The sequence below is a fragment of the Thalassophryne amazonica genome, chromosome 7 (assembly GCF_902500255.1).
Source record: "Thalassophryne amazonica chromosome 7, fThaAma1.1, whole genome shotgun sequence".
In the NCBI taxonomy this organism is placed as follows: domain Eukaryota; kingdom Metazoa; phylum Chordata; class Actinopteri; order Batrachoidiformes; family Batrachoididae; genus Thalassophryne; species Thalassophryne amazonica.
The window spans coordinates 89090946-89114078 of NC_047109.1; the positions used below are offsets into that span (position 1 = coordinate 89090946).

The 23133-nt window shown below is 40.0% G+C and overlaps 1 protein-coding gene across 2 annotated transcripts; it reads right to left on the minus strand.

Annotated features, from left to right (window-relative positions):
* Positions 1-1354: 1354 nt before the first annotated feature.
* On the minus strand, positions 1355-22622 carry skap2 (src kinase associated phosphoprotein 2). 2 transcript variants are annotated; one of them, XM_034174998.1, is made up of 14 exons: positions 22468-22622; positions 20750-20855; positions 20634-20659; positions 20452-20547; positions 18898-18978; positions 17466-17549; positions 14258-14382; positions 11711-11774; positions 11476-11568; positions 11247-11324; positions 7410-7517; positions 1646-1747; positions 1414-1528; positions 1355-1372 (listed from the first exon to the last, which is right to left on the minus strand). In XM_034174998.1, coding segments are annotated over exons 1-13 (1005 nt in total). In that variant the 5' UTR covers positions 22508-22622; the 3' UTR covers positions 1355-1372; positions 1414-1526. The 2 variants fall into 2 exon arrangements, with proteins under 2 accessions (XP_034030889.1, XP_034030890.1); XM_034174999.1 differs by having other exon boundaries at positions 7405-7517.
* Positions 22623-23133: the final 511 nt, after the last annotated feature.

Genomic DNA, 23133 nt, shown 5'->3' on the forward strand with positions numbered 1-23133 from the left:
GAAAAGGTACAAATTAAATAAATTGTAGCGCAACACCAGAATTTCATTGAGGACACCGTAAAATTGTTATGTACAGTATGTATGTAACCTCTGCAGGATGTGCGGAACCAACTCCACATCGCCGGCTGTCAAACGGCCCCTCGGAGGGCGATAAGCGTCTCCGGTATCCGTGTGGGTCGCTGTCTTATTAGTGATCCTCACTGTTTCACTCAGATACACAGCACATGCAGCCATCTGCCACGCTGTGTTCTGCAGGCCAGAAAGGTCTCACATGTGCCATAAAAATATAAAACAAACAAATAAATAAATAAAGGCAAGTCCCTTTGAAACTTGAAACAAAGCGCTGACTACATAGAAAGAGTCACCATTGGGGGGGGGATAATAAAATTGCATTTTTGCCTTACATCTGGCTTTTAAATGTTTATTTTCCCCTCACTTAAAGCCACAGTGTGCAGGATTTAGGGCCATCTAGTGGTGAGGTTGCAGACTGCATTATGCTAATGCAGATTTTTTTTTTTTTTTTTTTACTGATGGGGATTCATGCTGCTTTGCCTTCTTGTGTGATAAATATGATACTTCCGTTCACAAAATTGAGGGTTGTCAAACTTGTCAGTCTGTGCTACTTACCACTACAGGGGTGGGCAATTAATTATTTACAAGGGGCCACATAGGGAACCTGAATTATGTCCGAGGGCCACACCATCGATAACTCGGCCGTCTCCCATTACAAATTTTACAAAAAATGACCTATTTAATAGCTTTTATAGGTAATTTTTATTATTGTAATAATATGTAAATATACCTCTCTAATTATTTGCAACACACAAGCTTGACATTTTTAATATATGTAATAATAATCACAGACCTCATGAGGGCCGGACAGAGACATACAAAAGGGCTGTATGTGGCCCCCGGGCCGCCGTTTGCCCAGATCTGCACCAGACTGTGTCTTGTGGAGCGACAACTGATTTAGCTCAACCCCCCCAGTATTCTGGCTGCACTGCAAAAGGCAGGGTAATTTAAAACATTTAAGACTGATTTAAATCATTTTAAATCATTTATTACACTCCAGGGTTGGACTGAACTCCGTAATGGACCTTTATTCCTCCCGTCTTTGTCTAATTACAGTCAACGCTTTTTTGTGATTTATGCTCCAAAGTAGGTCAAAAACAAAGAAAAGGTCTGTGGTATTTCCACCTTGAGATTTTTTTTTCCCCAAAAAGGCCATATCTGACCTTTGCATAGACTCTATTGCCACCTTGTGGTATCAGTAGCTGGTGTGAAAATAAAAATAAATTCCAATACAATCAATAGAGAAATGTACACATTTTTATTCAGTTTGCAACTTGAAAGCTTAGAATGATATGTTCTTCTGAGAGATTTTATTATATATATATATATATATATATATATATATCGTGTTGTGTAAATAAATAGCTGCAGTGCTAATTCCATGAGCAAAACAAGTCTTAATCACAAAAATGTCTTCATCCAGCCATCGGTCTCTTACATGTGGGAGGAAATGCTCCTAAAAAACATTCCAAATTAAAATATACTGAATTTATTTGTTTACTTTGTCACCAAACGCATCAACAAATTTATATACCAGCTTGTTTGTCATCGCACTGAGATTTGAGTAACTTACAGCTCGCCTTTATAGAGCATACAGCTCCATCAGGTAGTCTTTGGGAACGATCCCTATGGCACCATTCTTTTCCCCAACCCACCAGCCAAAGCTTTGGTACTCCTGAGGAAGAAGAAAACAAAAAGTATAAAGAAGAAAAATACGAGAAGTCACATTTAAAAGATGCAGAAGACTCATTTATGAATCTCAGATACAGTTATTACACTCCGATGGCACAGTACAGATCAGATAACTATCGATATGTAGACCTGGGTTTGATTCATGATACCCGTCAGTGTCCTTGAACAAGACACTTAATCTGCATTATCTCAGTCCACCCAGCTGGAAATGGCTACCGGCCTGTGTTGGACTGGGCGTCTCATCCAGGGATCCAGTCGTAGATTCTCATCTTCTACATGCTACAAATTCTGTGCATAATCACCAATGAGACTTTACAGGTACAGTTCAGTAACACTATAGTACAGTACATTTAAATCATCTTTAACCAATTAAAATGTTTGTAGAATCCACATTTTGGCCTGTTAGACATGTCCATTAAAAGGAAAGGCTACCATGGCTAAGTCATTAGCATACTAATTACTAACGTCTGGTTAGCATAGCAATCCCACCCCTGCCACATTTCTCCATGTAATGTGGAGTTGCGTCAGGAAGGGCATCCGGCGTAAAACCTGTGCCAATTCAACATGCAGATCCACCTTGGATTTGCTGTGGCGACCCCGAGTGCAAAAAAGGGAGCAGCCGAAGGGACTTACTTTGGTTAGCATAGCAATAACTAGATGCTAATCTGCTCATGTTAGCATTGCATTGTAGATTTGCAAGGTCAATAACCAGCTGGCATCATGTTAGAACTTCCACAACCGTGCAGTGCACTTTTGGAAGTACGTAGCAGCCACTTGAGAAGGACAAAATTCTCAAATTAGAGTGGCAACACAGACGCCTTTCAATTGTGTCCTCCAGAAGGCGCTGTGGTCTGAAGGAAACCGTGAAAAACTGCACAACGGGCACGTCTCTTTCAAGACAAACTGCAAGCATTCAATCTGTTTTTATTTTAAATTATATGGTATTTGATGATGAATCTTTGCTTTTGTCTATTCTCAAGGTCGGCGCTACATCACTTTGGCAAAGTGGCCAAAGGAAAGGCGAGAATTCGTACTTCCGCGACTGGCCACTCAGTGAAAACACGCTCGGTCTGTATGCTGTTCTATTGAAATCAGCTGGTTTGATTTTGTCTCTAACAGCCAGCTGACATCTATCACTGCCTGGAACATTGAGATTTAGACACCAAGCTGACCTGAAATGAACAATTGTACATTAAATTGACTTTATTGATGAGTCTGACCTCTTTGAAAAGTGACCAAATTACATGTATTTGTATGGAGTTCGGCAATGTGTTCACCGATAAAACCCAAATGTCTGGATAACCATCCTTGAGAATAAAAAATAATCTCCAAGTCTGCCATTCTTGTGGAACAACTAGGTGATACTTATCCCCTCAACCAATCACTTTCATCACCGCCTCGTCTGTGTTGACAAATGGGCAAGGTTACATTTCACGCTGCTGCCAGACTTTTGACACGAAGCAGAAGGTTTGAACATGTCACACCCATTTTGGCATCTTTACACTGGCTCCCCATCTCTGTGAGAGCAGATTTTAAGGTTTTATTATTGACTTATAAAGTTGTTCATGGACTGGCGCCGTCTTATCTGGCTGATCTGATGGAACCCTACGTGCCGGCCCGGGCCTTTGGGGGATGGTCACAGGATGCGGGATTTCTGTGTTCCTAGGGGGAAGTAGAAATCAGCGGGTCAAAAAGCCTTTTCTTATCGTGCACCCGCTCTGTGGAACGGTCTTCCTGCGACGTGAGGCAGTCAGAGTCCGTGGACATTTTTAAGTCAAGACTTAAAACCTATTTTTATTCTTTCTTGTGAACAGTTTTTTTTTTTTATCTGTTTTATTCTTTTACTTCTGTTTTTAATTATGTATTTGAATTTTTTTATTTTATTTAAATATTTAAATTTTTTATGTTGAACTGTTCTGTGTGAGGCGCCTTGAGATGGCTTTTGTTGTGATTTGGCGCTTTATAAGCTGATTAAATTGAATATTTGTACATCTGGCAGTTAAAGCGCAAAAGTCATAAATACCAACATTATGTCATTTACAGGCTGCTCAAATAATAACCAGCAGACTAAAATCATATTCAGGGCTCGTCTCCTTCTCTTCATCATCTCTATCATAACGTCTTCTTACCCATTTTCCAAACCATAACCTACATCCCATCACCACCTTCACATTCACTTTCTGTCTCCCAACTGTCAGTTTTGACACTGCACATGCTTCCATCCCACACGTCAATGTGCGCAGAGCACATCACACATAAATCTATCACAGCACAACAAGTAATGGCTCCAAATGGATGTCAGCATGCAGAGATGTGAGGAGGACACAGCGAGGACGGATCTGAGACACAAAGAGAACACAGCTCTCTCTCTCGGGCCAAGAGTCTGACCTCACATCAAAGTCTTCCCTGGACATGAATCACACTGTCTGAGCAGGCTGATGGAAGAAGAAGAACCTGCACAATGTCTCAAACCCCATCACAAAAGTCAGAAAGACGAAACAGAATGCATCTGTGTCCAATTATTTACATATACGCAAGCCGTCATGTAGACACTGCAAGAACAGCAACAGTGTAGGACCACAGTGACCGTCGATCGTCCATCCATCACCACAGGAGACACTCTAATGATTACTGCCAGGATTTAAGCAGAAGCCTAATAAACACCATATTGTGTCTCTCTCTCTGTCGCTGAAGTATTTATAAGTCGGCATCAAACACTGAAACGTTAAATATGATAACATATTAAGTTCCTTTGGCTGTTCCCTTGTTTGCACTTGGGGTCGCCACAGCAGGTCCAAGGTAGAGCTGCATGTTGATTTGGCAGAGGTTTTACACAAGATGCCCTTCCTGACGCAACTCCACATGACATGGAGAAATGTGGCAGGGGTGGGATTTGAACCAGGAACCTTCTGCACTGAGGTTTCCCAGTTGAAATCCCACAAAACCACTAAAACATTTAGCTGAAGCTACCACTAACTTTTGTTATATTTTGCTTTTTTTTTTGCTCTAAAATCCTGAAAAGCAGACCCAAAGAGCTGAAATTTTAATAAATCAAAAAACATGGGAGGATCCTGAAAAGGTTTAACATGCTAAGATCTAATGATAATCTCTATGTTAAAAAGGAATAAATGTAATTTATTCACTGTACAAAAACAGTATTAAAAGAAGAAGAAATATTAAATTAAAATAAACATGGAAAATAATTTTAATGCTACTATATGTAATTGTATGATTTTTAGGTTTACAAATGTTTTTGACTCTTAAACTTAATTTTTTCTCTTTTTAAAAAAATGTTAGTTGATTTAAAGTTAGTGGAATTAAAATAAGTGGAAGCTAAGTTTAGTGGAAGCTAATTAGGCCCCTATTTGTTTCCAAAGTTAGACGAAACAGTAATGAAAACGTTACCTTATGTAATTTTCCCACTAGCTGATTAGAATAGAACTTTACTGATCGGGTTCCAGCAGCATTGTACAGCAGCACACAGGGTAAGAAGCACACAGAGTATCAAACGCAAACGTAAGAAAGAAAAACAAACAGTCTGCAATATAAATCAAAATGATCTCTGTGCACCGGTGAGTATTTTGTCTAGCATTCTTGACTTGTGTCTGTTTAGAATATTTTTGCATCTTATTATATATGTCATCCACAATATACTGTACACATATTCTAAATATAAAGCCTCTGTTATAAAGCATTCTTGTGTATGAGCCATTAAAAAAATAAAAATCCATATTCGCATTAATATGCATCAAATGACTTTAAAATTTAATTGGCTCATTCATTTCCAGGGGTACACCAGAAGAATTTGAAAAACACTGGGGGGGGGGAACAAACACATAAGGAAGGAATCAAAGACAAATACTGCAAAAAATTAACTCATTAACATTCAAACATATGGATCAAATGATTCTAAATTTGAATAATCCTCATTTACATCTTAAGGAGTATGTATGGTATAAGTACCAAGTATTTAACATGTATTGCTCATTAACTGTTGAAGTTAAAACCGGGCGAGCAAGAGAGCGCATGCGTGCACATTATGACTTCCTGCAACCGGCCTTTGAAAAAAGCAACACCTCATCCTAAAGATCTGCTCCGGCTGACAAATAAGTCATGCATGAGTGAGAGTGGGACACGTATGCAGAGCTGTGCAGGACTAATCAGCAGACACCCCCAAACCCAACAGTCTTCACATTTTATTTACACTCTAGTCTTTTTGTTATAGCCCTCAGTTTTATGTGCAGCACCATGCAAGGGGGAAGTTGGTGCTGCACATCTGGGCAACCCCACACCCATAATCAACACCCGAGCCTGACTGGGGGGTCTTGCAGCTGTAACACTATAGCTATTTCTGGGCTGTGGAATGGGGGAGGGACCTGGGTAAGAGGGAGAAAGGAGACTAAGGGGGGAGGAAGGAGTCGGCTGTCCTTTTAGCTGCAGCTGGCTGCTACGGTCCAGACAGGTTTTATGGTCATTGCCCTCCCTGCAGGCCACAACCCCCAACACCAAGGTTTCAGCTAATGGCACTCCTAGTCTAAGTGAAAGGGCAACTTGATTCTTGGGCCTTTTCCCCTCACTTGAAAAGGAGCAATAAAAAGGCGTTCGGGCAGTGAGCATTCACAGGTCTGTCGGCTTTGTGCATCTGTCCCGGAATGCAACACAATGGTCAAGATCCGGTGGAATTCAGCTTTATCAAAACAATAAACGGAAATAAAATTATGATATTAGGATGAGTTTGAAGAATTTATCGTCCAAAGATGAATACGTTGAGCTATTCACACACAAAATGTTATTAGATTTCTGCTGAGTGCAACCACTAGATGGCAGACTTGAACATGAAAAGCCTTCAGGCTTCAGATGTATAGAAACCAAATCTGACAGGATATATAAGCACACATTTATTTCATACAAACACAGCAGACATGCATCTCTAAAAGCATAGAATTTGCATCAAGTGCTATCCCAGCAAAAACCTAATTCTGCATCCCTATAAGTCACCTTGCTGACAAAGAGGCTGCTGTTGAGTTCCATAATGAAGGTAAAGAAAAGCCCCTCAGTTCTATAGACCTGGCCCCCCACACCTAACCGACAGCCCTCGGAAATTGTGCGTCCACGACACGTCCTCACCTGCTCTGAAGAGAGCGGCGGGCTGAGCCTGGCTTTCCTGAGAACACAAATTGCTATTTGGCGAGGTGAGAGAGACGTCTGAGAGGTGTGTGGGCTGAGGGTCACTTGCTGGCAGGGACACAGTGGCAGCGTGCTGAAATACTCCAGTTGGAAGCAATGGAATGGTGCAGCATGCCAGCTAAGCCCAGCCTCTGCCAACAGCACTAAAAACAGTTTCCACCGTGACAAAACTAATCCCCATAACACTCCCAGGGAAAGAATCTAACCCTGACTGCCTCTTACCATCAACCATCCACCTCCAGGCTTTGGGTCCAGGGCTGATAATAAGGGTTAAGAACAGTCCGTTTCTCCGTGGGCCTAGAAATAATGCACTTTAGTAGTTTGGGCCTAAGCAAACCTCTAAAGTGCATCTCAGAAATCTCACAAAGTAGTTTGTGCCAGTTCAGGCCTCAGCCTCTAATCTTGGGAGAAGGTAGCGTTTACCTCTGACAGTGAGAGTTCTGATAATCGTACCCTACTCAGGATGTAGATGGCCTCTCCACGTTTGAAGGACAGCTCATCTGGGTGGTCTCCTACACAGTCCCATAAGCCCTGGTAGTAGTTCTGGTAGTCTGTGCTCTTATCAACTGAGTGGAAAGATGCAAGATGATAAAACAGGTTAGGTACTTTAAAAATAATAATAGCTTACAAAATATACAGATCTGGGACAGCAAGACTGTAAATATGCAGTACAACCAACAGGAGGCAGCGAAGATCTAGTAGAAAATGAGGCACCATGATGAGGCATAACACCTTCTTTTAACAACTAGTTTGCTGTTTGTTGCTCACTCAGTGGAATAAACTGATAGTCAGCAATACATTTACCTGTATTGTTTTTTTTTCTTTAAAACAAACCTATTCATCAACGAAGTATTCCAGACACCTATGGCAATTGCTTCATTTGTGAGAAATCCTTTTTAAAAACAATTACAGTTGCAACCCAAGTCCCATGTAGCTTTAGTTATCTAAAGTGTGTAGTACAATGGGGGCGGGCCTGAGTGGTTTATGTTTTATTACCCTTTAATTTACCTCTTTGTGTTTGATTTCTGAGTTTCCCCAATAAAATTAATAAGGACACCACACAACTCTACTTTAAATGCAATAACCCTTTAACAGAAAATTGAAAAAATAAAATTTGGTACCTCTGTTTTGGTAAAGTAAAAAAATATATATACATAAACAATACTCAAAATGTTATAAATAAAAATGTACAAAATGAAATGAGGCTCAGTCCCATTGCACTACACACTTTAGATAACTATAGCTACATGGGACTTGTGTTACATAATGAAAAGGCAGCCATGCGTTTTTTGTTTGTTTTTTTTAAGGCCACCATATGCGCCAAAATAACGAGAATATGACGTTAACAACTTACTTTGTAATTCTTGGAATGTTTTTGGTGCAACATCTCAGGAAATATGGCCAGCTATAGGCATGGTTCAAATTACAGTGGTACCAAGGGGGTTTAACCATTAGAGTTAACACTTTGAGAGGTAAAACCAAAAGAGTTTCAAAACATTTATATACCCTTCTCACCTGGAATTGTAAATAAAAATTGCAATATTTCCCACAATCATGTCTGGAAAAATTGTAAAATTATTTCAGGCACCTCTAAAGTGGACTGTCCCATTTCTTAACATTAGTTGAACATCTGGCCTACTTGCCTCACTCCCAACATTGCATGGAATAAGCCAGAGGATAGCACGTTTAAGTCACTACCTAGATTGTTTCATACACATTATTACCTTTAGATATTCTGGATTACATTGTGTCAACCGTCTACGGATGAATTCTAACACTACCTATTGCCTTAAGTTACAGTTTAACCAATGTGAGCGAACTAAAGCTAGTGTTTGCTTTAACTAATGTTAGGTAATGGGTCAGCTGTTTACACAGAGTTGAATGTCTGTTTATACAGCACGAGATTCCAGAAATTGTTGGAAAGGCTGTTGATAGACATATTTACTCTTAAAAATCTACATTTAAAAATACTGGAAATACGTTTACCGTTGTTCACCAGGACAACGGTCGACAGGTCAGTTCCTTAGTTGTAGGAAATTGGTCAGTTATGGCCAGAAGGTCATAAGTTCAATTGTTCAAACAAACAGGAAAATTATTAAGGTGTGATCACAACTTTGCAAAAACAAACTGGTCCCGGTGTGCAGTTCAGTGCCTTGAATGGCAACACCCTGACATCAGTGTGCGAATGTGAGGCGTCATTGTGAAGCACTTTGAGCGTCTGCATAGACGGGTCCATAAATGCAGCGCATTTACTATTTATTCCAAGGACCTGCATGTTTAACATTAAGAACAGTTCATTCGTTCCTGGGTGTTAATTTGGACCTCCTTCCTCATTTATGCCAAGTCCAAAGCTTCTTATAGTTTTGTATGAGTGCACAGTTGCTTGGTACCTTGAATCTTTTTTGAGATGGATCCTAAGGAGGAACCAGACTTGTTAAGATCCAAAAATTCTAATCCTGTCTTGCCATGATTTTGATTCCTCCTCATTTACATGAAAGCACCCATTCTTCTTGAAGGCTGTTCAGAAGCTTTTACAAGTATTGCCATCCATTTCTAGACTCTTACATGCTGCTTAAAGAAGTATTCATCTCTGGGTATGAAAACTGTTGACCCACTGAAAATCTGACAGTGAATAAATCTATCTTATGTCTAAACAGCTGCATATGAAAATAAGAGCAAACCGAGATTTCTGACATCCACCAAGGGTTGACGAAGACTCAAAATAACATATGTAATTCACATTGTGACCCGGACTTTACCTGGATCTGGATTCCACAACACAATGCAATAACTGCATTCTGATCCAGAATGGTTTGACTGATCAAGATGTTGTAATCTGATCTTTAATTTACAAGCTGAAACAAAATAGTGTCTTCCTCATCTTGGTTTTACGTCATGATGTCGTACCTGTGAGAAGTTTTGACGTAATCCTTAAATGTCTACAAAGTGAAATCCTGATCCAGAATACGGATCACCTCCAAAATTTAATTCCCAGGCCTAACACCAACATGTGGTGAAAATCCATTAAGTAGTTTTGACGTAATCTTAAAAATCTGTGAAATCCTGATCCAAGTCTGGATCACCTCCAAAATTTAAAGGAGTCTCCCATGGCCTAATATCTATCTGTGGTGCAAATTTGGTGAGAACCCGTTAGGTACTTTTGACGTAAACCTTAAAAGCCTATATAAAGTGAAAGCTTGATCTAGAATCCGGCTCCAGGGGTTCCGAAAAGGGGGGAATAAGAAGGAGGATTCTAGGAGCCTATGATTGACAGGAGCCCAGAGAGGCCCTTAATACAATTATAATACTATGGGGGGGAGGGGGGGGGGGGGGCTAGTAAGATTTATTTTCATGGGGCCCAAAATTTCTGGCAGTGCCCCTGTCCGGATCACCTCCAAAATTTAATGGAGTCTTTCATGGCTTAATATCTATCTGTGGTGAAAATTTAGCCAAAATCCCTGCAGTAGTTTTGACGTAATCCTGCTAACAGAGAGACAAATACATAAATAAATGCTGATGATTTTATTACATCCTTTGCGGATGTAATAAAGTCAACCATATAGTTGACTTGGCACACATATTGTTTGACAAAACAGAATACGTACAGTGAGGGAAAGCGGGGGTTTTCACGTTTTTGTCAAATAAATCAAATAATAAAAATAAATACAAAATGTGTAATTGTAATGCCCCCCCCCCAAAAAAGACCAAATTGTAAATTTGCAGTGTTTTGGTAACTTTCAGTTAGGTATGAATCATAGTATGCATGGTTGCTAAAACCTGGAAAGGTTTCACCATCCAGAGTGTTAGTTCCCCCCCACCACACACACACACATAAAAAGGGAGAACACAAAGGATCTTTTTGTGGCTCCACCCAAAAATCTAGTGTTCTCCCTTCAAGATTAGCCAGACTTTTTCTGTGGCCTTTTAGTTTTGGCTTAATTCTACCCACGATGACCCAACTACCACTGTGTGAAATGTTTAAAAAAAAAATTAAAATAATGATAATCACATTTTCATGCCATATTAACATGAACACATCTCATTCTCTGTAAAAAAAAAAAAAAAAAAAAAAAAAAAAAAGGAAGTTGCCAAACCTTGTTGAAAGTTATGTCCACCATTGCATTAAGTTTCAGTTGCACATCTAAAAATGAACTTCCTCTGTAAACATCACGTCTTCTAATGTTCCTTATAACTTCACAACTAACTGCAACAGAAACAGCTCTTCTTACTGGATTATTACAGCCTGTTTATTTCCACTACTTACAGCTGTTCTTCATGTACAATGTAAAAGCTACCTGCAGCAGGTGCAGGCGCGGGTTTGCCTGGTGGCTCCACCTTTGGAAGAGGCTTCGATGGAGCAGGCACCTCTTCGTCTGCAGAAACAACATGTGATGCACGACTGAGCTTTGGCATATGTGTTTCTTTGTCCACTTAATGATCACTGATATGAAGATGGGCAGTTACTGAGATAAAAAGCTTGCAGATGGGGTGAAAAAACAAACAAACAGAAAGACAGCTGCAGACCTGGCAGCTCTTCATAGATGTCGTCCATATTGCCAATATCATCGTACATCGCCTGCTCTTCTTCATCCTCTTCTGGGATGATGCCAGTCATGTCTGCAAAGGACAAAAATAACATTGTGCTTTCTGCACGCAATCTGTGGATGCACATGCAGATGATTCAGACGGTAGCAGACTTCTATGTATTCATTTTTAAATAAGGAAATAACAGAATCATGTCATTTAAAATCATGCAAACCTTTCAAAACAAAGTCAATCTGTTTCACCCATTTCTCTGCCTCTTTGACGGAGGAGGCACAAAACTGTGAGGAAACAGGACAGAAATGAAAACAGTACTGTGCACATCTAAATTAATTTACATAAACAAATAATCTATGCAGAGCAAAATATTCCACACGCAGCCTTTGAATAGCAGACACGGTCATTCAGACTTTTAAATATGGATGTCAGGTGGCGCAAATACAGCAAAGTCTAATCTTTTTTTAATTAAGATTTAAAGCTACAGTGTGTCGGATGTACGTATTTAACAACAAACTGATATGTTTTCATAGGCTTATAATGAGTCGTTCATAGCAACATAGGAATGGCCTCCTCATGGAGACCATCATGTTTCAATGCCATGTTGAAACAGTAACTTTAAAAGTAGACCGTTTCACCGTTGTTTTTTGTTTTGTTTTGGGGTTTTTTTGTTGTTTTTTGCAATGCAGCTGGAAGACTGAAGAAAACAAAATAAAAAAGGGAAGAAGAATCACTGGTTGGGCTGATACATACTGTCTGCTGGTTGCTAGTACAGGCTAACAAGTTTAAAACCCTAATTTTGGTGAAATTGAGGTTCATACTTGCAATATTGCTCATCACAAGAGAAAGCAAAGGAGCCAGTCATCAATTTTGACCTAGTCGGTACTACATAAGGTGACAAAAGGACAATTGGAATCCAGCCTCAGTGTACCATGGCCTACACAAAAATGTATGATAGCCATCCCAGGGTGATAGCTGTAACCAGCTAGGGGTCAATGAAGAATTATACAGAGGTCAAAATGTAAAAATGCTTCAATCATGTTGAAAACTACACCACATTTGTCTGATCATAATGATTCCAAAAAGATATAGTTTGGACTATCTGTGACAGAATGTTCTGGGGTTATGGGCTAAAAACAGCAAAAATGGTGACAAAGGTCCATTTCAGTTTGTACAGGGGTCAAAAGTTAAAGTTTCTCCATTTTCAGAAAAAATTATGCAAATTATTGTTTGAAATAAAAGGAAATTAAATAGTTTTGACTGTGCTGAATGCTTGGTCTCCAAAGTAAAGGTCAACGGCCACTGGATTCAATGACTTGTGACATATGTTACCCTGTAACATGATAACTAAGCATGACACATGGTGCAAACTATTTTTTTTAAACCCTATTAACTCAAACAATAATTTGCATCATTTTTTACTAAGTTGGAGGAACTCACTCTAACCCAGGACCTCAGGTGGGAGTCCACCATTACTTCTGTTGTCAAGAAGGCCCAGCAGAGGATGTACTTCCTGGAGCAGTTGAAGAAATTCAACCTGCCAGCAAGGATCATGGTGCAGTTTTACACTGCCATCGAGTCCATCCTCACCACCTCCATCACCATATGGTACGCTGGAGCCACCACCAGGGACATACAGAGACTACAGCGCATCGGACGCTCTGCCGAGAAAGTGATTGGCTGCAACCTTCCATTTCTTCAGGACCTGTACACCTCCAGGACACTGGGGCATTCAGGTCGGATCAGAGCCGATCCTTCTCACCAAGGATATAGCCTTTTTGACCTCCTCCCCTCAGGGAGGAGGCTATGGTCCCTTTGGACCAGAACCTCCTGCCATAAGAACAGTTTTCTCCCCTCTGCTGTTAGCCTCCTCAACAAGAACCTTTAGAACTCTACATTGTTGCTATCACCACCATTTATTTATCTTAGCTCATACATTCTGTACATTTTGTAACATTGTTATAGTGTAAAGTTTTATTATATATTACTGGTTTTACTGCTCTATTTTTTATGTTAGCACCAAGTACCGCAGCAATTTCCTAATGTTGTGAACTTGTTCACTCATATGGCAATAAAACTTTTCTGATTCTTTAACTTTTGACCCCTGCACAAACTGAAACTGACCTTTGTCACCATTTGTGTTGTTTTTATCCCATAACATTCAGTTATGGGATAAAAAATTACAAAATACCTTTTGGAATCATTATGATCAGATAAATAATGTGGTATAGTTTTTAACATGATTGAAGCATTTTTTACATTTTGACCTCTATGTAATTCTTCAGCGGTGGGATACCATCCACCCCCCCGTGACCCTTCATTGGACTAAGCGGTTGAAGATGAGTGCGTGTGTAATTCTTCATTGACCCCTAGCTGGTTACAGCTACCACCCTGGGATGGTCATCATACATTTTTGTGTAGGCCATGATACACTGAGGTTGGATTCTAAAGTGTCGTTTCAGCATCTTAAGTGGTACCAAAAACCTGCTTGGCCCATGGACTAGAACATGAATCCCTGTTACCAAGGCAGCAAAATCACGACCAGCATATTGCAATCCACAACTTCACCATTAGATGACGCTATATCCTACACATTGTTGTTTTAATGATGTGCATGCAAACACATGAGGTAGCCAAGTGTTAGAATGCAAGACATCGCAAAGGCCACATTACTTTTCTTTTTTTTAACTTATGCAGCAAATTTGCTACAGCAATGACACTCTCATAAAAAAATAAAACACAAACTGTCACCAGGAGATGAAAGTACCTGATAGATTCTCTTGTCTGGAGCTGAAATTTCAAAGCAGCAGTCTTTCTTTGAGTCTTTCCGTAAGCTGGGATTCATTTTCACAGTGTATCCATCAATACTAAAATCACCTTTTTGCTGCTTATCTGTTTACAGGGAAAAAACTCTTTAGTAATTTATACTTGTTCAGGAATAAGCGTAGAATGGAAAATTGAAGCAGAATCCAAACGTCACACATTTGGATATCTGGTGATGAAAGCTTTCCAGTACTTACTGTGCAACTTTCTGCTACTTACACCAAACACTTTTGCATTGACACTGTGTGTTACTTTCAGGAAACACTAACCACACACACACACAGTGTTAGCATCTGCACTCACCCAGAAGTTACCATACTGAATGTGATCAGGCGAACTGCGGCTAATCAATCAATCAATTTTTTTATATAGCGCCAAATCACAACAAACAGTTGCCCCAAGGCGCTTTATATTGTAAGGCAAGGCCATACAATAATTATGTAAAACCCCAACGGTCAAAACGACCCCCTGTGAGCAAGCACTTGGCTACAGTGGGAAGGAAAAACTCCCTTTTAACAGGAAGAAACCTCCAGCAGAACCAGGCTCAGGGAGGGGCAGTCTTCTGCTGGGACTGGTTGGGGCTGAGGGAGAGAACCAGGAAAAAGACATGCTGTGGAGGGGAGCAGAGATCGATCACTAATGATTAAATGCAGAGTGGTGCATACAGAGCAAAAAGAGAAAGAAACAGTGCATCATGGGAACCCCCCAGCAGTCTACGTCTATAGCAGCATAACTAAGGGATGGTTTAGGGACACCTGATCCAGCCCTAACTATAAGCTTTAGCAAAAAGGAAAGTTTTAAGCCTAATCTTAAAAGTAGAGAGGGTGTCTGTCTCCCTGATCTGAATTGGGAGCTGGTTCCACAGGAGAGGAGCCTGAAAGCTGAAGGCTCTGCCTCCCATTCTACTCTTACAAACCCTAGGAACTACAAGTAAGCCTGCAGTCTGAGAGCGAAGCGCTCTATTGGGGTGATATGGTACTACGAGGTCCCTAAGATAAGATGGGACCTGATTATTCAAAACCTTATAAGTAAGAAGAAGAATTTTAAATTCTATTCTAGAATTAACAGGAAGCCAATGAAGAGAGGCCAATATGGGTGAGATATGCTCTCTCCTTCTAGTCCCCGTCAGTACTCTAGCTGCAGCATTTTGAATTAACTGAAGGCTTTTTAGGGAACTTTTAGGACAACCTGATAATAATGAATTACAATAGTCCAGCCTAGAGGAAATAAATGCATGAATTAGTTTTTCAGCATCACTCTGAGACAAGACCTTTCTGATTTTAGAGATATTGCGTAAATGCAAAAAAGCAGTCCTACATATTTGTTTAATATGCGCTTTGAATGACATATCCTGATCAAAAATGACTCCAAGATTTCTCACGGTATTACTAGAGGTCAGGGTAATGCCATCCAGAGTAAGGATCTGGTTAGACACCATGTTTCTAAGATTTGTGGGGCCAAGTACAATAACTTCAGTTTTATCTGAGTTTAAAAGCAGGAAATTAGAGGTCATCCATGTCTTTATGTCTGTAAGACAATCCTGCAGTTTAGCTAATTGGTGTGTGTTCTCTGGCTTCATGGATAGATAAAGCTGGGTATCATCTGCGTAACAATGAAAATTTAAGCAATACCGTCTAATAATACTGCCTAAGGGAAGCATGTATAAAGTGAATAAAATTGGTCCTAGCACAGAACCTTGTGGAACTCCATAATTAACTTTAGTCTGTGAAGAAGATTCCCCATTTACATGAACAAATTGTAATCTATTAGACAAATATGATTCAAACCACCGCAGCGCAGTGCCTTTAATACCTATGGCATGCTCTAATCTCTGTAATAAAATGTTATGGTCAACAGTATCAAAGGCAGCACTGAGGTCTAACAGAACAAGCACAGAGATGAGTCCACTGTCCGAGGCCATAAGAAGATCATTTGTAACCTTCACTAATGCTGTTTCTGTACTATGATGAATTCTAAAACCTGACTGAAACTCTTCAAATAGACCATTCCTCTGCAGATGATCAGTTAGCTGTTTTACAACTACCCTTTCAAGAATTTTTGAGAGAAAAGGAAGGTTGGAGATTGGCCTATAATTAGCTAAGATAGCTGGGTCAAGTGATGGCTTTTTAAGTAATGGTTTAATTACTGCCACCTTAAAAGCCTGTGGTACATAGCCAACTAACAAAGACAGATTGATCATATTTAAGATCGAAGCATTAAATAATGGTAGGGCTTCCTTGAGCAGCCTGGTAGGAATGGGGTCTAATAAACATGTTGATGGTTTGGATGAAGTAACTAATGAAAATAACTCAGACAGAACAATCGGAGAGAAAGAGTCTAACCAAATACCGGCATCACTGAAAGCAGCCAAAGATAACGATACGTCTTTGGGATGGTTATGAGTAATTTTTTCTCTAATAGTTAAAATTTTGTTAGCAAAGAAAGTCATGAAGTCATTACTAGTTAAAGTTAAAGGAATACTCAGCTCAATAGAGCTCTGACTCTTTGTCAGCCTGGCTACAGTGCTGAAAAGAAACCTGGGGTTGTTCTTATTTTCTTCAATTAGTGATGAGTAGAAAGATGTCCTAGCTTTACGGAGGGCTTTTTTATAGAGCAACAGACTTTTTCCAGGCTATGATTAAAGTGGTGGGTGGACTCATTTACTTTTTGAGCAAAGCCAATAGAGTCTAATAATAGATTAAATGCAGTGTTGAGGCTGTCATTCTCAGCATCTGTGTGGATGTATGCCAAAGTTAACGCATGACCGCATATTCTAATGACAACTGTGGTTAGAGTTTTCATCCAATACAGTTTGTCAGTCAAATGCAGTCAGTGTAACAGGTTTAAGGCTGATATGTCAAGTTGGTAAAAATCTGACCTTCTTTTTTTGTTCTAAGTAGGCAAAGTGGTATGTTCCCAACCCAGGTGCCCAAAATGACATGACAACTACGCTGCCCTCAACACATGTAATTGATACATTTCTCAAAGAGGTGCCCATGGCACCTTGGGTGGCACTGGCCACCTTTTGATCCTGCCATGAACCGCTGCATGCTCCACATCCAGAAACTCTCAGAAAACATTCAATCCTATTGAATCAAGTAACATTTTACAGCAGCTACATCTTCAAAAGAGCATGAGAGAAGTAACAATACCTTTCTCACTGCCATAATAGTAGAACATGTGGTGGCTCAAAGCACACCACCGCTTCTGCCACTCTGTCCCAAAAAAGCTGTGATCTGTTGAGGAAAAACTTCATGTTAAAGAAATAGACAGACTGAGGGCAACGACAGCTACAGTGCTCCATCTCCAAAACTCATCTCAAATTTCACAGTAGTGTCACTTTTTATTTTGAACAAGAGCACACACACACACACACACTTTCCCAGAGTATAAATTGCATCCCCCCCCCCCCACCCCCACCCACCCCTTCTTTTGGAATTGTTTGGGAGGTTCTGCAACTTATAATAAAACTTCATATCAGACTTTCTCAGCACTGTTAAACGGAACACTCCATTTTAATAAAATAATTAAGTTAATGTAACTCAAACTTTGAAAAAAGTCATAGTCACTCATCTCCATTAATTAAACTGACTCAAAAATGAATTGTTGTCATAACAACTCAGTTCTTTTAAGTGCATTTAAAGTTTTGGGGCACTTAAGTGTTGGTGATGTATTTCCAGTGCATTCCATTCACTTATTTTAATTGAGTTTATGTAACAGAGGCCAGCAAGTGTTGCTGTGCAGATGTAGTTAGTAAATCTCACTCCCAACAGCTCAAAAGAATTCTCTGGACACAAGGACAGAGCCCTGGGTTTTAGCCTTCTGGTTGGAGAGTCTGACTTCCATGCCGGAGATCATGAGTTCGCATCCCAAGGGGAGCAAATGGGCGGAGTCATAACAGCACAATGCAGAGTCAACAAGTAAACCAAAGAATGCATTAAAAAAAAAAAAAAAAAATCTAATCCAAAATGTAATGCAATTTTTTTAGGCAGAAATTTGCCACTTTTTTATTGAAAAACATAAACTAGATTTACATTAGTTTAACTATAAATTGTTAAGTCACTAAAACTAACAATTACATTTTTGAAACTAATTTATTTAAGTTGGCAAACTCAAATGGTTTAAGGCAATCGGTTTCCTCAAATGGTTTGAGTTCACCTAACTCATTGAGTTTTACAGTGAGGAAACAAAGCACTAAACAAAATAAACTTGAATGATAAAAAAAAATCAACGCCAAAAATAAGAGTCATCAGGAGATGATATATTCTTCCCCCTCCCCACCCCTGTAATCGACTGATGTTGGGTAAATCACCCAAGTACACTAATATTTATGATAAATACTAGTGAAATTGGTTAACTGGTTCTTGAGATATCACACCAATGAGCAAAAACGGATGGATGGACAAGCTTCAATTCAATTTATTTAATTTATATAGCAGCAAATCACACAGACAGATAGACAAAAGACTCATCACTGACATCTTTACAGTTAGTGGCTGCTGTTCACCTCTGAGAATACACAAAATGCCCCAAACTCCAAATGCCTCCAAAACTCAGTGCCAAAGCAGTCTATGGAACACTGACCCTTTCTGCGTTTCTCCAGGTATCCGGTCATGAAGACAGAAGTCAGGTCCTGAGCCGCCACTGGCGGAGACTGATGTGATCCTGGAAATTGTAGGAAACCCATCAAACATATGTTAAAACTGGGGTTGATCCATAAGAAAAGTAGAGCATTTACTGGAACCTCGCGTGTTTCAATCAAGCATCATTTCATTAAGGGTTCTCCAACCACCAATTCTGCATATTTGCCATTTCTCCAAGCTCGACCCCCACCCAATTAACCAAACCAAGGGTTTGCCAGCTACACATCTGACAGAGTTAATCAGGTGTGGGTCGAGCAGGAATTATGCAGACGATGGCAGGTCCAGTTAGACCGTATCATCACTGCACATAGTTTTACAAAAAAAGACTGTGTAAAAATTATAAATTAGAGTAAGGTGGATTATTGTTTTGGGTTTTTTTTTTGACAACTGACTGAGGAGGCAGAGGTCACGTTATCACCTCCATTAGTTTGTGTAATTATATTCCCCCCTCCCAAAAATATACCTCTAACCCAAGCCCTCCGTCTAATCCCAACCTTAAACCCATTTTGCCCCACTGGCAACAATTGTTGCCGAAGTATATCACTGTCACTTTCTACTCACAATAAAAAAATCTCAAAAGGTACTAATGCAACTTTTTCCACTTTATATATCTAGGCATAAACGGGTTCAACTGAATAAAATAAAATAATCTGAAAGGTTGCTGAGCAGCTGAGACCAGTTTAGGGTCTCTTTCCAAAAACCGGAGGCGCCCTTCCAAAAATGGCATATAGGTTCAGGAGTATAGGACTTTTAAAAAATAAAAAATTAATTATATGCAGTGCATGGGTCACATTTTGTGCCCATCTTCTACAGTGATACATGCATTCAGCCAGGGATGATATTATTTAATGTTCAGTAATAAATACATCTTCAACCATGCAAAACTGTTCGTGGTGCAACATTTGTGGAGGATTCTCCAAGTGCCTCTGTGCAGTTCATGGATCTCCAGGCAAATGGTGGAGTTGGTTGTGGGGGGAGTATTTACGTACTAAAAAGCAATGTTTTTTTCTGCTTTTATGAGCTGAAATTCCTTTTGCAGCAAGCACCAATGCAAATGTTCTGCTGTTGTGTCAAAGTTTCTTTGTGTCACCGAGCAGCCATAAAGCTGGCAGCTGTTTACAGGCCATAAACTGCTGAGCACTAATCGCCATTTCACAAGGAGATCCCTGATCCTCTGTTTTAAAAAGGTTAGATCACTGCGCTGCTACTGCACGTAGAATTAAAACTACAGCTGCAGCAGTTGTTTGTAGGTTATGGCTCAAAGAAGGAAAGCTCTTGCTGTCAGAGGCGGAGGCCTACGCGCCCCTAAATTGCTTCCCAAAAGTACGTTGCCAAGTAACAGCTGGAATGTTTGACTCATTGTGTCACTCAAAGTCACTTTCTGCAACAAGCAGGCGTGAAGATTTGTATATTTTCATGCCAGTGTGCCATGTTAAACACTTTAATCCGCAGCGAGTTTGGCAGCCTGGATGTCTGCTCAGTGTTTGTGGCTTACCTTCACCACCCTCTTCATCCTTGTCTGTGCGCTCCGAGTGCAGAGACCCTCCATCGTTGTTGCTGTCAACGTCGTCATCATCGTCGGAGCATTCGGCTGGAAGCACAAATGCAGTAACGGCACATGTTAATGCAGCAGCGGTAAAGGTCTTTGACTCAGCACAGAGACAGAGCAGCACTCACTTTTGTCTTTGAAATCCTGAGGGAAACTGAAAGACAGTAAATTATGTTAATATTTTGACAGGACTTATAATAATGAGGTTTTCTAAAATGTCAGTGTGACAGGAAGACTTCCATACCTCAGCTTGACCTCCTTGATGCGTTTGATGAAGGCCTCCCTCTTTTCTTTATTCTTTTTGCTCAAATTTTCTCCTTTTAATCCATCACAGAGGAATGCTTCTAGATCTAAAAATAAATGCACAAATCTGCTGTCACTTACTGGTTGACTTACAGTATAATGATTTTTAAATTCTGAAGGTGGTAAACATGTTACATCTCATCGATTCTGACTGCAACCATTAATCAATCAACAGAAAAACAAATGTCTATTATGCAAAAAACTACTGAACCCTTTTTCTTGGAATTTGGTGGAACAGTGGGATATGTGCCAAAGAGGAAGCCACTGGATCCAATCAAGAAGTGGACCAAGGAATTTTTCCCTCGACTTTCTTGAAATTGCAAGAAAGGGTATTTTTCAGTGTTTTCATAAATTTCTCAAGAGATCACGCACAGATCTTTTTGAAAAAAAATTTAGGTGTATGTGGAGTGCCAATATCTAACAAGAGGTGAGATTTTGATGTTTATTGTGTTCACTAGAGGTTACTGACCCTACCCCGCCCTGCTTTTTTCCAACTATTCCCACTTTACCCACTGCCAGTTAACTAAGTCAGATGTGCTCAGCCAATCAAAACCAAGGTAACACCAGACCTGACTAATCAGCTGTGGTTACAGCCAGAGGTGACTAAGTCACTGTCAAGTCATTCTCAAGTCATCAATCTGCAAACATCAGCTTGCAAACAACTGGTGGTCATTACGACTTGAGACTTGACTTGGGATGTGCTGATTCATGATTTTAGAGTGACTTGATGGTGACTTCGTCCCACCTCTGGTTACAGCAGATACACATGCGAGGTACAGTTGGTGACCCCTGCCCTAAACTGTGCTTTTTCTTTGCTGGATTAAGCAGCCTCTCAACCCTACACCAACCCTGCTCCTGAAGGTCATCTGTCTGACTTGTAGCTCACGTGAGATTAGATTAGGTTAGGTTGGGTCAATCAGGTGTGTTCAGTCAAACAATAGCTGGCAGACTCCAGAATGAACCAACCAGATGTAAGCAGAGTGTGTGCAGGTTATGATCACTAATCAATTAGTCTAATTTAGTTAAAGTATCCGTGCTAAAGTAATGATAATGCAGTTTGAAGTGTTGCAACTGCCTGTGCACCTGTCCAGGGTGTACCCCACCGATACACCCAGAGTGGAAAAGGTGGCGGATGCCTACCACGGTTCTTAATAAACACAACACAACTATATTTTAAACCGATTCTAACCTGCTCTAAGTAAATGTAAAAATGTTTCAAACTGTTTAAAAACACTTCATTAAACCAGACAGTTGCTTATTTTATACTTAATTCAGTGCTAAAACTGTCTTTAAAGATAGTCGAGTTTAAGCTGCTGGTTCGTCAAAGCCTTTAATCACAAGCTGTCTGCTTGATCTCTAAAAAAAATGAGATGACCTGACTATTTACCAACATTTAACTGAATATTCTCAGAAACACAAAAATCGACAGTTGTATTTCATTAAAAACCGCATCTTACTGCTTTAACGGCAAATTGCACATTACTTTTACGCATGACGCACAGGGTGATCCGGCTGGTCTGAGCGCATCTGACTCGGTCACGGTGAATCTGCTCTTCCTCTTTTTACCAACCGACCTCTGAAAGCCGGATTTAACCGAAACTATTCTGAAAGAAACGCGCAAGACAACCGCGTAAAGGTGTAACTGTAAAGAGGTTTTACCTGAAATGAGCGCGGCCAGCTCCTCCGGAACGGCTCTCATGGTGGGATGTGTGTTTGGATCCAGCAGGCAGAGTAAAGTCGACTTTAATACGGAAGCAGCAGCGGCACACGGAAGTTAATGTGATTATTTCTCACTGACCACACTGTTCCTCTGCAGGACAAACACTCAAACTGTCACACGCCACGTGTTTATTGCTCTGTCAAACTCGGATATTATTTATAGTCATTTAATGACGCTCTATAAGTCAAACCTTATTGTCATAATGATATGTTTCAATGATTTCTCACTCTGTTTTGTTACATCGATGACGCAAGTACACACTGTAACAAATTGCTTAAATAAACAACCAAATTCTAACAGTAATATACTGTTTTCTATTAAAACGGTAATATGCTGCAGGAAGCAATGCATCCTGGGCAATATTTATGGGGAGCTTGCCGTTTCCAATAAAATACTGCAATATGCTGTAAAAAGCATTGAATTCTGGGAGTGGGCTTTGAATAAACGGTAGAGGCAGTAAAAATAGTTGCATACATGGCACATGGAAGAGTGCAGAGGCCATCAGGAGTTTCTTCAACTTGTTTTGGATTTTTGATTGTTGGTATAGTACTTATTTTGGGTGCATTCTTTAGAGAGGTGCTGCATGTGCACATGGGCATATTTCA